The 15,523-nt window shown below is 22.4% G+C and overlaps 4 protein-coding genes across 4 annotated transcripts; 3 read left to right on the top strand and 1 right to left on the bottom strand. All coding sequences in view use genetic code 6, as the record gives it.

The window, feature by feature from the left end:
• Positions 1-622: 622 nt before the first annotated feature.
• TTHERM_000355099 (anaphase-promoting complex subunit 11 RING-H2 finger protein) lies at positions 623-1,375 on the bottom strand (the record flags this gene model as incomplete). The annotated part of the gene is made up of 1 exon (XM_012796816.1): positions 623-1,375. The coding sequence occupies one exon, from the start codon at positions 1,373-1,375 to the stop codon at positions 623-625; it is 753 nt and encodes a 250-aa protein (XP_012652270.1).
• A 2,577-nt stretch (positions 1,376-3,952) lies between these two features.
• TTHERM_00355080 (transmembrane protein, putative) lies at positions 3,953-8,309 on the top strand (the record flags this gene model as incomplete). The annotated part of the gene is made up of 3 exons (XM_001010406.2): positions 3,953-4,533; positions 4,833-4,964; positions 5,864-8,309. 3 exons carry the CDS (start codon positions 3,953-3,955, stop codon positions 8,307-8,309), a joined length of 3,159 nt encoding a protein of 1,052 aa, XP_001010406.2.
• A 2,323-nt stretch (positions 8,310-10,632) lies between these two features.
• TTHERM_00355070 (sugar porter (SP) family MFS transporter) lies at positions 10,633-12,287 on the top strand (the record flags this gene model as incomplete). Its single annotated transcript, XM_001010405.1, has 2 exons — positions 10,633-10,737; positions 10,800-12,287. 2 exons carry the CDS (start codon positions 10,633-10,635, stop codon positions 12,285-12,287), a joined length of 1,593 nt encoding a protein of 530 aa, XP_001010405.1.
• An 892-nt stretch (positions 12,288-13,179) lies between these two features.
• TTHERM_00355060 (MFS transporter) lies at positions 13,180-14,865 on the top strand (the record flags this gene model as incomplete). Its single annotated transcript, XM_001010404.2, has 2 exons — positions 13,180-13,354; positions 13,438-14,865. Exons 1-2 carry the CDS (start codon positions 13,304-13,306, stop codon positions 14,863-14,865), a joined length of 1,479 nt encoding a protein of 492 aa, XP_001010404.2. The 5' UTR covers positions 13,180-13,303.
• Between the last annotated feature and the right edge of the window lie 658 nt (positions 14,866-15,523).

Below are 15,523 nucleotides of genomic sequence, written 5' to 3'. Positions count from 1 at the left end.
ATTAATAATATTTAATAACATATCAAATATAATTAAATATAAATAAGAGATTTTTTAAAAAAATTAATATATTTATATAAATAACTTCAATGATATTTGCTAAGAAACGCAAGCAATAAAATTAATAATTTTTAATTACATATCAAATATAATTAAGTAAATAAGAGATTTTTAAACAAAATTAATATATTTATATAAATAACTTCAATGATATTTGCTAAGAAACGCAAGCAATAAAATTAATAATTTTTAATTACATATCAAATATAATTAAGTATAAACAAGAGATTTAAAAAAAAAAAAATTAATATTTTTTAATATATTTATTTTTAAATTTATATAAATAACTTCAATGATATTTGCTAAGAAACGCAAGCAATAAAATTAATAATATTTAATTACATATCAAATATAATTAAGTTTAAATCAGAGATTTTTAAACAAAATTAATATTTTTTATAAAATTTTTTATTTTTAGTAATGTTAATATTATTTATTAAGAGATGCTGAAGAATTAACAGTATTAAATTCCATTTCTAATATAATTTAGTTTAAATTAGAGGTTTTTATTAAGTATTTTATTTAGATTTTAATTTGAGTAATATGTTTATTTAATTAAGCTTCAGTTTTATTAGTTAAAAGATAAATCTTTTAAATTCTATCTACAAGAAGGACATGTATTGTGATTTTTTAGCCACTCTTTAGCACAGAAAAAATGATATTTATGCTAACATTTAGGAATGCAGACTATGCAATTATTATGATTTATATACTATTAGACTTATTCTTTTTCATTAGTATTTTAAAGTTTATTCTATTAAATATTTTCACTTGTAAATTTGGACTATTCTCCTAATTAAGATAAACAGATTGCACACTCATCTTTGCTACATTCATCACTTAAAGGTTTAATCAACTAAATTAACTACTAGCTTGTTATTCCTTTCTGTTCGAAATAGTCTTAGTTATAAACTTCTCTTGTTAGTAATAAATATTATAGAAGTGAAAATATTAGAAAACTTAGTGCCACTACAAAATAAATTGAATTACTAATTAGTATGATAAAAAATAAAAAAACAGAAACACGCTCAAATAGAGAAGTAGTATTTTCAATGCAACCCTAGCTCAAACGCTCATTCTAAATATGTATAATTATCATTAGGATTGTTATCTCAAAATCTAGAGACTTCTCTTATAAAAATAATCTAAATATAGAAACACATTTATTAACTCCTATAAAAAATATGATTGAAAGCACAACATTTATTCGCTAAACACATATAGGCTCCTAATCCCACATGAAAATAGTAACTGCAATATAAAGAGTAGTCAATCCCCACTTAATTAAGCTAGAGTAAACTTAACAGTAATCCATAATACCTAAATTAACTTATTATTTAAGAAAATATTTCTTCTAAATACTCTTTAAATCAGTAGATCAGAATAAAATTTTTATTTAACTTTTCAGATTCAAAATATCTTAATTGTTAATAATATTATTAAATTTCTACGAATCTTATTTATTCATTCATCCATTATTTGAAATCATTTATTTATACTTTTATTTTATTATCTCTAAAAAATATAATTGAAAAAAAACTCTTTTCAAATAAAATAATTTTTATTTGAAATTATTTTTAGAAACTAAGTTTATTTGTTATTTCAAATAAAATTTTTTAAATTAATATATTACTGTTTGTTTATATAGTGAAACGTGCTAAAATGGATGTTAAAAGACTAAATATTTTCCTAAAATATACAGAGTTTTTTTAAATTTCATAATCAAAAAAGTCAAATTTATGATTAAAAATTTTGTCCATTTTTAAAATTACTCTATTAATAAGGGTTTGCTCTGCTTGGCAGATTTTAGTTTATAAGTAAATCATAAAATAACTAATCAGCTTATAAAAAAATGTAAACTTTATCTAATTAAAGATTGAATAAAAATATTTGAAATAAAGGAATATTTTAAATTATGTAAATTTTTTTTCTATTTATATTGATAGAGTTTTAAATGTATGATTGATTCCTAAAATAAATTTGACATTTTTGTATAATTAAAAAGGTAGATGTAAATTTAAATAAAATAAATTAAATATCAAATAATAAAAAAAATATAATAAGTTAAAGGCTAAAATTACCTAAAATACTATTTTTTATTTTATTTTTTGAAGGGAAATAATGTAATTTAAATAGATTTAATTTTTACCTGATTTATTCTTAACTACTTTCAATAGTTCGTTCTTTTTAACTAATTTTTGATTAGCTTACAAATACTTAAAAAAATAACAAAATCAAATAAAGTAAATTAAAATTGGTGAGAACTATTAAAATTTCAAGAAAATTTTTATTATTGTAAACAAATTTTATTTTAAACTTGATAACAAACTCTCAAAAATTTTAATAAAATGAAAGTATCAAATACAATTTTAACATTAAAATAAAATAAAAAAGGTAAAAATAATGATTAGATTAAGAATCAAATGAGCAAATTTACTTAAAGAAGGCTATTTAATATATTGTTAACTCATATTCTGTTTAGATAAATTGATTATAAACTCAGAGTTTTAATAGATATTAGTTAAAATAACATTCAATATTTTTGGATAGTAAATAAGTACTTTTTACCAAAATATATGCAATATTTAAGCGAATTACAAAACTTGTATGCAAAAATATCATCAAAATTTGATTGGTAAATATTTAAAAATAATCTTGATAATAAAATTTTACTTCTATAAGTTAAATTATTTTTACTTTATTAAAGTATGATTTTTACTTCTTAAGAAAGGCATAAATTAAATTAAATGTTATTTTTTATATAGCTTTTTGTTAAGAGTTAATTTTTATTTTTGTTATATTTTATAATAAATTTTAAGATTATAGAATTGTTTATTTTTATTAAATAACCTAAATTAGTGAAGATTTCATCTATTTGTTTGAATATATACCAATAATAGATAATATCTATATATTAAGTGGCATTAAATATGCTTTTTCAGAACAATAAAACTTGGAGATTTGATATTAAATAATTTAAAGCATACTTAATAATGTAAACAAAACAAATTTTATGGACTAAAATATCAATCAAATAAAAACCATAAAATTATATGTTAATTTCACATAAAAATAATCAACTGTTCTTTGATTATTATCAGAAAGTAATTTAAATCTTAAATTAAAATTAGGTATTCACAAAAAATACATTTATTTTTGTTTGTTAACCAATAGAAATTATATCAAAAAACTCTTTCATTTTAAGCTGGATGAAATTTGCATTTTTTTTAAATTTAAATTGGTAAATTTAGGTTGATATGGAATTAATATAAAACTCAAAAAACTGAAATTAGAAAATATATATTTGAGAAGTTATGCATTATATAAAAGAGGTCAACAATAAATAAATTTACGTACTCTCTTTAAGTTAATTTTCAAAAAATTTTTATTTATTTTTTTTTTAATGCATTCAGAAGGGTTATTAATTTGTTTAATTATGGAATACCATTTGAACAAAAGGAAAATTATATGGCTGTAAATAAGGAATTTTGAATTTTAAAAGAGTAGAAATAATAAAGTTATGAGTTAGTATTAAATAAGTAAATAAACAAGTAAATAAAAAAATAAAAAAATGATAATTTTTTTGTTTATTTGTTTTTTGTATGTTTAAATAGACAAAACAGCTAATAAGCAAATAGTTATATAGGTAGGTAGGTAAGTAGGTAAATAGCTAATGATTAAATTTGATTGCTTGTTTTGTTTTTGATTTTTATTTTAATGAAAATTTTTGTTTCTTATTTGTTTTGTTTACTTTGAGTATAAATAGAATGAAGCAAGGAATGATGATAAATAATTAACACAATTTATTTTATTTGTAAACATTATAAAAAAGTAATATAAATTTATCAATACAGCGTTTATAAAGAGAAAGTATAAATAAAGTTGTTTTAATATGAAAGTTTAAGAAAAACCAGGCTAAATCAAGCCTAACAAGAAGGACGACATAGGAGATTACAATAATAACGAAGGAAAGAATTAAAATGATTCCTTTACTTCTTAAAAGTTTTTGGATTAAATGAATGATGTAGACGAAGACTCGAATACTAGTGGTTTTAATCTAATGATCCAAAATGTAAATCTTGTTAAAAACTACTAGTTTAAAAACTCGGCTGAGTTCTAATTTGCGAATGAATTGAATTAATGGATTAACGAGAATGTATTATTTTGGGAATATGGTAGTTAGCCTATTAAATTTTTTCTTCCAGAAAGCTAATTCGGAAACAATACCTAATAAACTAAAATAATACCTCAGCAGATTCTCTACAAGCAAAACAGTCTCTTTTAAATGAATAGTCTGCTTACAAACCAAGATAGATAAAGCAAGAGTAATAGCAGCAGAGGACCAGGAGATGAAGAAGATTTATTGAATAAAAGTAGCAAAAAATAGAAAGTTTAACTGCAGCAGCAAAAAGTATACGACGACCTGAATAAATAATAATTAAGCGATATTTGGGACACAGGCACATTCACAGTGTAATAAATAAGCTTGAGAAATCATTTTTTTATTCAATTAATTCTTTTTTTGAATCATTAAGTGATCAAATTGATGTAACCATCAAATAAATAGCCTCAATAAATAGCTGTTTACCTCAAATATATCATGTTACAGCGCTTTTAAAGTTAAGAGAACAAAGTTCCAATGATTTTTGAAGCATAATTTTTCTAATGAGTTGATGCAAAATTTGTGAAAACTTAATTTATTAATTATACGATAAAAATTATTTTTTGGTAGAAATTTTAAAATTAAAAAAAACATTTTTATTTATTTTAAGGTAATTAACAGCGGGAGAACCAGAAACTTGGATGGTCAAGCCTTGGGTTTTTTATAGCAAGGAGCGCTCATTTAGATTTTTGAAAGATGCATTTGAGTGCGCTAAATTCTAGTTCAAACAAATAAAAAGGAGGTAAAGAAAATTATTTAGTTAGTTCGTTATTAGTATTTTTAAAATAAAGAGTGATTGATTTATATAGATAAATCAAATATAGAAGTTAATTTTTTCTCAAGTTTTAAATATATTTATTTATAAAGAATTTAAAAATGTAAAATAAATTTGGGTGAATAGCCAAATTTGCATTCTTTGACAATAATTTCTACTATCAATATGCTTAAAAAGATCTACCTCTATTAATTTAAAACTATTTAAAAGGAAGGAAATTGACCATAAATATCATAAAATTTAAATACTTTATTTTCAAGAAGTTCATATTTTAGTTCGTTCTATCCAACTTACCAATTTAGAAAAAATAATAAAAGCTTTTAAAATAGACAATAAATAGTAATTCATAATTTTGAATACATGAATGATTGATATTTTCGAAGCGCTTCTAAATAGTAAATATTTATCAATATTACTGGTAAAATATTTACAATAATTTTTTTTAATAATGTAATTAAAATCATACAACATTATCAAAATAAGTGCGAACTATTAATTAATTTTTCAGCAAAGTATACGAAATTTAGCAATAATACAATTTTATTTTTGTAATCAAACTTCAATTCTAACATATTTTGTTGTAAAATACCTACTAATAATATATTAATTTAAAAGTAGCCTTCTTAAAATATCAATTAATAAAGTCTTCAGATTAGGTTTTATTTTTTAAACGTCGATTGAAATTTTTAATTATAGAAGTAACAAAATTTAAAAGCATAAATGAGAAACAGAGATAAAATGTTTAATTTGTCATTTTTTTGAATTTTAAAAATAATTTTAAAGACAGATATTAAAAATTAACTGTAAAAGAATTTTAAAAATTTTTATTCATTAAAATATTTAAATATTGCTTAATATTTATTTAGGTTTTATACTTGGGAAACAATTGAGTTGATCATTTATAATAGGAAAAACTTACAAGTAAATTCTGAGAATTGTTAGTGTGCTTGCTTAGACATCAACATGCTGGAAGGATTGAGAGTGCTTTTAGGTATTCCAATTCACTTACTAATTCTACTGATTGGAATTCCACTATACAATATTGATCCAATTAAGTTAAAGAATGAATCAAATAGGCAAATTTAAAAAAGAATAGAAGAGCAAATTAAGAAGAGCAATGGGGGAAAATATTTAGACACTTTATTTTTAAATTACTTAGCAGCAAATAAGTCTACATTTTTGAATAACGACTTTAACTTCTAAGAGGAATTAGAGCTAATTTCTTTAGCTAAACAAATTCAAGATGGCAGTTTATAAATAGGATAAACAGATGACGATAAGCAATATATAAAAATAGATTTGCAGGAGAAACTGTATGATAGCTTATTCAGTAGAATGGAGAAATATTATTCATCCAAACATGATTTAGATCCAGAAGTAATAAAAAGCTTGGAACATAATTTCAGAGCATATATAACCATGTAAAGACACAGAGCACTTTAGATGCATAACAGTCGTAATTATGGTAAGCCAGAAAGTGTTGTTAAAGATTTGAAAAGATAAAAATGTGATAGAATCGCAGAGCTTGCTCATTTAGTTGCAGAAGAAATTAAAAAAGGTGTTAGTCTTTTGGAAGAAATAAAAATAAAAGATAATATTAGAGAAGTTTCCAAAGTTAACAGATTGCAATTCTCATATTTCAAGCCAAGAGTTGTTAAGGAAGTTGATAATTAAGGGCGTATTAAATATTCTGCTGATTGGATAAGAGAATTGTCTGTACCTACCTCTTTTTACTTTTGGAAAATTTTCTATTTTTTTGCTGCATCTTATTTTATGATTCACAAATTTATCAACTTTTGTCTATAATTTGCTTTGTACTCTCCTTGCGGATTGAAAGCAGCTATTTATCCTAATTAATTCGCAACAAACTTTCTTGTTAATCCTCAAACTGGTAAAATCGAAGACGATCTTGATAGCATGGAGGATACTGTTTCAAGAATGTATAAAAACATTAAGACTACTGCCAAATAAAATATTGAAAACTTTGAAAATGAGCCTGATCATGGTTTATTAGGCAAGTCAATAACTCGTATTTGCAACCGTATCGAAAACTGGATTTTGCGTTACTTTTTTTTAGGCTTCATCTGCACAAACATTCTCTTGCGTATCCTTTTTTTGATTATTGGTATATTTGCTTTAATATTAGTTCCACTTTCTTTAGTACTTGCTCCTATTTATACTCTCTTATGCGTTATTATTTGCTTGCTTTGCATGGATTTTACTGTACCGAGTAATCATTAAAGCTGGGACTTACCCATTTTTGCTCCCTTACTTGACTTATTGATTTGGAGGCTGATGGTAAGAGGAGCTGGTTAAATTGCTATCAGTGTCATAATGATTGCTGCTCATATAGTTTTTGGAATACTCTTAATTGTGTTTGGAATATTAATTTACTTTCTTCGTAGAATTTTAGATATAATAGTTTTCATTTTTATAAGGACATGTGGACGTATTCCTGGAGGTGATTCTTATTTAGCATGGAAGATATCGAGATAAAGAAATCCAAATACTACTAATTATTATGAAAGTGGAGGTTTAAGACGTACCAACATGAACTAGAGTGAATAAGTAATCGATTAACTTACCTTGGATTAATTATAATAGCTCATAGATGCTGAATTTCATAAAGATATCCTTGAGCAATACCGCTAATAAATGATCACAAAAATTAATTAACCTGTACTCCAAAACGATGCTAAAATGAAGAAGATGTCTCAATTTTTGCCCTTTGATTTTTCTAAAAATAAGGTTACTTAAGTTTACTATTAAACTGCAGAAAAGCTAAAGCAAGAGCTGAATGATCAAATTAATTAACGCAAAAAACTATTACCTGTGCTTCTCCGTAAGAGCAACACGAATTTCAAGTATAAACATGAAGATATTCTTTCTATTTTCTACAATTTGTAAACTTATATTTAAGAGAAATATGGCTCAAAGCAGTATTTTTAAAAGTATATGTGGAAGAGCTACAAATGTGAAGAAAATAATTACACTAATTTAAGTCTACATTTCCTCAATCATATATTTTATGATAATAAATCATAATTAAATTAAGTGCTTGAGAGACTAACACTCAAAGAATAAAAAAATGGTGTTTAAGTCAAATAGCAACTTGATGAATTCATAGCTTAAAAATTTAAATAAAATGGAAAAAATATGTTAGAAGCTCCTACATTCGTTACACTTTCTTAATTTATTGAAAAGGCATTAAAAAGGCTCGATAACAGCTAGTCTCTGCTATCGATGCGTACTGATAACTTTATGCTTTGTGATGACTTTATGCTGTTAAACGTTAACAAATTAAACAATTGAAAAAAATTATTGTTTTGATTCAAAAAATAAGCAATCTTATTTAAGAAAACTATAATCAACATTACTGCTACTTTTATCCATCCATTCATCCTTCCATCAATTCATTCATTCATTCATAAATAAGTAGATATAGATTATTAAATCTTTTATATGCCATTAATTTAATGAATAAATAGTGATCGATTTAAATAAAAACTCTACCATCTTATAACTCTGATAATTTTAATTCTGAAAATAAAAAAAACTTATAAAATTAAAACTTTGCTTAAAAATAATTATCAAAAGAAAGAAAGAGTTGAAAAATAAAATAAATAAATAACAAAAGTTAAATTAGCTAGATATGTTGGATTATTTTATTCAAATTACTAGAATATTTTTAATAAATATTCAAATAATATTTTAATTTATAAACAAAGAATAATGTATTTGTATTCATTCATTTAATAAAATTTCTAATTTTATTTCATAAAATCTGCTTTAATAACATTTAATTAATATTATTGAAGCACTAACTTTTATTAATTTTCTTTTATTGAAAAATCAATTTAGTTTTTTTTCAAATAAATAAATTATCAATTAAAACTCATTATTTGTTTAGCTATTTTAGTAATTTATTATTGTTAAATAAAATTAAATTCTGCTTTTTATAAGAAAACCCTTTTCAATCAGTAGCAATATTTTTGTAAGAAAAATAAATTTAATTTATATTTTATCTCTGAATAATTTTAACTTTATAACAAAATTGATGAGTAAATTCCAAGTTATATATGGTTTATAGAGTATTTTTCATCAAAAAATTCAATTTGATTAATAAAATATCTATTAATTTGAGATTATTTTACAAGAAAGGATATATTATCTGATAATTAATATTTTTTAAAGATTACCATATAAATATTTCAAAAAAAGTAACTTTACAAAATTTGTATGGTTTATATAAGTTATTGAAAAAAAATAAAAATCAATTAGAAAGAAAATATAAAATGGTTACTTTATTTAGAATATTTGTAATTTTTATACTATCTAAAAATATTAATTTAGTTAAAAAAGTAATGAAAGTAACAAATTTTTTTGAGAAAGAATTTGTTTTTTTATATTATTTTATAAAATATTGATTGTATATAAATAAAATATGATTTATAAAAGAATTAAAGACAAAAAATATCTAAAAGGTATTTATGTATTAAAGACATACCTACTATTTATTACATTATTGTAGTTAATTAAAAGTTTAAAAAAATTTCTCTTTAATTTTAGTATTTATTATTTTTTTAATGCTTTGATTTTTAAAAATAATTTAAAAGAATATTCTAAAAGATTTAAATGAGCTTAAATATATCATTTTAGACGAGTGCTAAAAATACAAATATACAAAAATAATGTAGCTAATATCTTGTTTAATTAAGCAATTTAAAGCTTAATAGACCATTTTATTATCATAATAATTTTCAACTTGCAAAGAAAATTGAAAATCTTTGTTATAGTCTTTCTAATAACTTTTTATTTGTTGCCTATTTTTTTTTCTCCTTACTTACTTAATAATTTTAGATTATTACTTTATGTAGTAAAAAATTAATATTCGAAAGAATAAATTTTTCAAATTTATTTGAGCTTGTCTCTGATTTCTCACCTCAAATTAATTATTTTTAGAAGAAAAAGGTCGTCACATGTAAAATGGGATAACTTTTTTGTTGCAAGTTTTTTAAAGTATTTTTAGTAGAATCATAAAAATGAAGTGCTAAAAATAGATAAATTTCAACTTGATTGCTTAAACTTTTAATTATTACAGCAAAATTATGAAAATATTTAGCTTGTATAAAAATATAAATTTTTATTAATTTAGAAAGTAACATATCTAATACTACGACATAAATTGGATACAGTTTATAGTTCTTTTAGCACACTTTTTAATTAATATATAATAAAAAGTTAATTTATTTGGTTTGATGATGATAATTAAATTTTTAAAAAGTAATTTTTTTACACATACCCTTTTAGTCATTTAGTACTACTCTTTGAATTAATAAACTAAAATAGTGAAGGAAAAAATAATAAAAATGATGATGATGTGTAATTTACACAAAAACATCTATATTTTGCATCACTAACTTTATTTTTTTATCACATATACGGGTTAAAGTAAGTATATGGCATAGATAATTTGATTTTTGTATTATGTTAATTTTAAATGATTGTAAACGAATTAAATTATTTTGTTAGCTAGTTAGTTAGTTAATTGCTTGACTGAATCATATTTTAGAGTTGAATTTTAATTTACTTAAATTGATACAGAGATAGTAGTAAAGTTATAATACAATTTTTAATGAAAAAAAGAGAACATTAAGTTTTTGATTCTAACAAATAAAAAGAAGAATTAACAATTTCTAGATAATAAGAAGAAGAGTCCAAATCTGATTCCTCCAGTCCTGTAACCAACAATAAAAGTCAGCATTTTTTATATAAGCATCATTTTTTATAAACATATAAAAGAGTTCAAGTCAAAACAACTTATTTAAATAAATAGATTCACAAAGTCAAAAAATGAAAGATTAGTTAACTGAAAAAGAATAAAATTATAAATCTTTTGCCAAGGTGTTAGCAATGGTTTTAGTTGCATCAATTGGTTCTCTCTATTTTGGCTACTCACTTGGTGTGATGTCTTTAGCCTAAGACACTATCTTTGCTGTATTCGATGTAGATAGCGACAAAAAAGATATGTACTCGTCTCTAATTAATGCATCAATTCCTCTTGGTGCTATGATCGGTTCTATCTCTGCTGGTTTACTTCTTAATTATGTATCAAGAAAGAACGCTTTCATTATTACTGATATTATTGGTGTTATTGCTTGTTGCTTAACTTAAATTACAAATATTAATTTATTCCTCTTTTTAAGATTGATTTCAGGAATAGTTACAGGATTAAATAGCGCATTAGTCCCTTAATACATTCAAGAAGTCTCTCCCATCGCAATATCTGGTATTATGGGAACCATTTTCTCTATGTGTATTAATACTGGTATTATTATTGCTTCTCTAAATGGATAATTCTTTTAAGAAAATCCAACCTCTTCTGACACCTATTGGAGATATGTCTTGTTGTTCCCATTAGCATTGACTGTAACTCGTACTCTCTTTTTATTCCTTTTCTTCAATTATGAAACTCCTTTCTACTATATCCTTAAAAATGAGCCTGAAAAATGTAAGCAATTCCTTGAAAAAATCTACAAGCCTCAATTCGTTGATGAAGTTTAATCAGAAGTAGAACAATAAGTAGAAAAAGTTAAGCAATCTTCTGAAGGTTATTTAGATATGTTTAAGCCTTAATATCGTAAGCGTTTGATAATAGGTTGCACATTACAATTATTCCAATAGTTTTCAGGAATTAATGCAGTTATTATGTACAGTAGCAACATCTTCAAAGATAACAATTATGACTTCAGAACAACAAACCTTCTTTCATTGATTTCAAATATAGTTCTTTTATCTGCTGCTTTCTTAAGTGGTTTCTTTGTTAGTCGTTTTGGACGTCGTGCTATCCTAATCTATGGATCTGCCCTCTCTGGAGCTTTTTAACTAGGTTTAGCAATATTATCCAAAGTAAATAATAAGGATTTATCTATGCTTTCTGTAGCCTTTATTTTCCTTTACTTTGTAGCTTTTAACTTCTCTCTCGGACCTATCGTTTGGCTTTATTGCTCTGAAATTCTTCCTGAAAAGGGAATTGGTATTGCTACTATGTCTAACTGGATAGGAGCTACTATTATTGTTCTTGTTCTCCCTTATTTTAGTGCTTTGTGGCCACTCTTTATCTTTTATGCAGCTATGTGTTTTGCTTGTGTCGCTTTTACTATATTTTTGGTCAAAGAAACAAAAGATAAATCTAAAATAGAAATCACTAACATGTATTTACCAAAAGGCTCAGAATAATACAATAATCTTTCTACATACTCTACTGATAAAGAAAAGTATAACTCTTGATTTATTTAAAACATTATGATATAAAAAATACTTATCAAAGCAATCAATCTTCTATCTCTATTATTGTTATGCATTTTAACAAATCGTTTATTAAATTTAGTATTAATTAATTAACTAATCGTATTTTATTCATAAATTCTAGTAAAAATATAATTAAAATTTAAATTTTTTATGTCAAATTTGAAGAAGGAAATAAATAAAATTATTTTTTTTCCATCAGACAAAACAATTAATTATTTTTATCATTTTAAAAAAGCTCTAAATAAATATGTTGAGTTAAACAAAATCTAAGGAAAATAAATTAAAATAAATAATTTTTACTTTGTAATAATTATTAAACAATTTTTGAAGTAAATCCATAATTTAAAATAAATTACCTTGTAATTTTAAAAACATTATTCTATTTTTAATTAAAAATTATTTTTTGCTAGTTAGTATATTTAATTATGTATTGTTTTACCTATTATTTCATATTCTAATCTGGATAATTTATTGGTATTTTTATTTTTTTAAATTTAATATACTGTAAATCCTCATTTATTAAGGCCCACACAATCCCCACATTTTTACCATTCCCTGAGGTTTAAAAAGTTAATCCCCAACATACAGAAGTGCCCATTAAAAAGGGGTACCAAAACTTTGATACTTAATATTATATTAATTACAAAAAAAATAAGTTTCGCTAGCTTATGAAAAACAAATAAATTACAAATTTAATAATTAATATCATTGCTTATGAGTTTTCATAAATCAGTATGTCTTTAGGAAAAGTATTATTAATAATAATCTGCAAGCAAGCAATATCTGGATTTAGTTTTAATTATTTGAACATAAGTTGATATTTTTAAATTTCTAATGATAAATAATTAGTTTTATTTATAATTTCTATATGATAAAAAAAGATATTTAAATTAAATAAATTTAATAATTAAGTATAATTAGTTCTAAGATAAAATAAAACAAAATCAATATTTAAGAATAAAACAGAAATAAATTGATCACGCAAAACAATAAAAATGGAATAAAAAACATAGAATTAATAAAAATAAAACTCTTCTGTAATACGTGTATACTAATTGAACTAGCTTTTTTATTTTTTTAATAAAAATATCAATATAATTTAAATACTTATTTTATTTAATTACAAAAGAATATGGAAGAATAATATAATACAGTTAATGAAGAATAGGAATACAATTCTTTTAATTACATACTTGCTATTGTTTTAGTTGCCAATATGGGTGTTTTATATTTTGGATATCAACTAGGAGTTATGTCTCTTGCCTAAAATACTATTTTTATTGTTTTTGATGTAAAGCATAGCTAATAAAATTTTTATTCTTCAATGATTGACTCAGCTATACCTTTTGGCGCTGTTTTTGGTGCTTTATTATCAGGAAAGATCTAAGATTTTGTATCACGTAAAAATTCGTTAATACTAGCTGATATTTTTGGAATAATAACTGGATTGCTGTGCCTATTTAAAAATATAAATTTATTAGTTATTGCAAGACTTTTTGCTGGTTTTGTTACAGGCCTAAATACTTCTCTTGTGCCTAAATATATATAAGAAATTACTCCTCTTAGTTTAGTTGGAGTTATGGGTATTTTTTTTACTACTTCCTTGAATTTTGGAATTGTTTTAGCAAATTTAAATGGCTAATTTTTTAATGAGTTTCCAATCCCTGAAGATACTTATTGGTATTATGTATTTTTTTTTCCTTTATTAATAAATATAACACGTATGGTGCTATTATAGCTATTTTTTAATCATGAGACACCTTTTTACTATATTATAAATAATGAGAATGAAAAATGCAAGAATTTGCTTAAGAAAATTTATAAACCTTAATATGTTGATCAAAATTATTAGCAAGTAAGGTAGTTAGCAGAAAATACTAATAATATTTAAGAGAGTTATAGAGATATGTTTAATAGGTAAAATCGTTGGCGTCTTTTTATTGGCTGCACCTTATAATTTTTTTAGTAATTTTCTGGAATCAATGCGGTTACTATGTATTTAAGTTAGATTTATGAGAAAGAAAACTATTAATTTAAGACTGCAAACTTACTAACACTTCTTTCAAGTACAGCTTTCTTTTGTGCTGCTTTAGTCAACACTTAAATTGTATAAAAATATACTCGTCGTATAATTCTTATTGTTGGTTCTGCATTTACTGGGCTTTTCATATTATCTTTAGCGATTCTTAGTGAAATAGATGATAAGAATATCACATACTTGACAGTTATATGTATTGATTGTTATTATGTGGCATTTAATTTTTCGCTAGGCCCAATAATTTGGCTATATTGTTCAGAAATTCTTCCATAAAAAGGATTTAGTATTGCCACTACAGTCAACTAAATTTGTGGAACAATAATCGTAATGATGCTTCCCTATTTTGATAAATTATGGATTTTATTTATTTTCTACTCCACAGTTTGTTTCTTATGTTCTATATTTACTTATTTTTTAGTAGAAGAAACAAAAAATAAGTCTAAACTAGAAATATAAAAATTATATTAACCATAAGAATCCAATGAATAAAAATGTATTCCCCTCTATCAGCCAATTTGAAATTAATACAAATAGGTTAATTAAATTAAAAATTAAAATCTGTGTATTTTATAGAAATATTAATTAAAATAATATTAAGTTTTATGTAAATTTAAGTTTTATTTTATAAAATAAACTATGAATTATTTAAAATTCATTTTTTGCAAAAAAATAATTTTTATTGATTAATTTTATTGAATTTACTTTATTTTTAGTGTTTAACTAAATTAATTTATAAGATAAAATCTTAATGAACAAATTATTTATTAAATAAATTTATTTTTATTTATCAAATTTTATTTGATTTTTTTACAGTTAAATTTGAATAATCTTTTCCTATTTGATTAAAAATTGTTAAAGAAAATCTTTATGAATAAATCTAATTCGCTTTATAAAATATTTTTATTAATTTTATGAATTTACTGGTTTGATTAAAAAAAGTAAGAGAATAAATTAATTGAGCATTTATTTTAACTATTAATATTTTTATTTAATACATTAAAATTAATTTATTTAAACTTCTATGAAGTAAAATTTTATTATTTAAAAAATAGAATAGAAAAACAAGCAATAAATAAGCGAGAAAGAAGTAAAAAATACTAATTAAATAAAATTTAGATATATTAATGATTAATCATTTAAATAACATAATTAATTTTTGATAAAGTTTTTGTCAAAA

Source organism: Tetrahymena thermophila, assembly GCF_000189635.1.
Source record: "Tetrahymena thermophila SB210 genomic scaffold scf_8254697, whole genome shotgun sequence".
Lineage (NCBI taxonomy): Eukaryota > Ciliophora > Oligohymenophorea > Hymenostomatida > Tetrahymenidae > Tetrahymena > Tetrahymena thermophila.
Note: the sequence above shows the minus strand (reverse complement) of the source record. Positions and strands in the feature narration are given on the sequence as shown.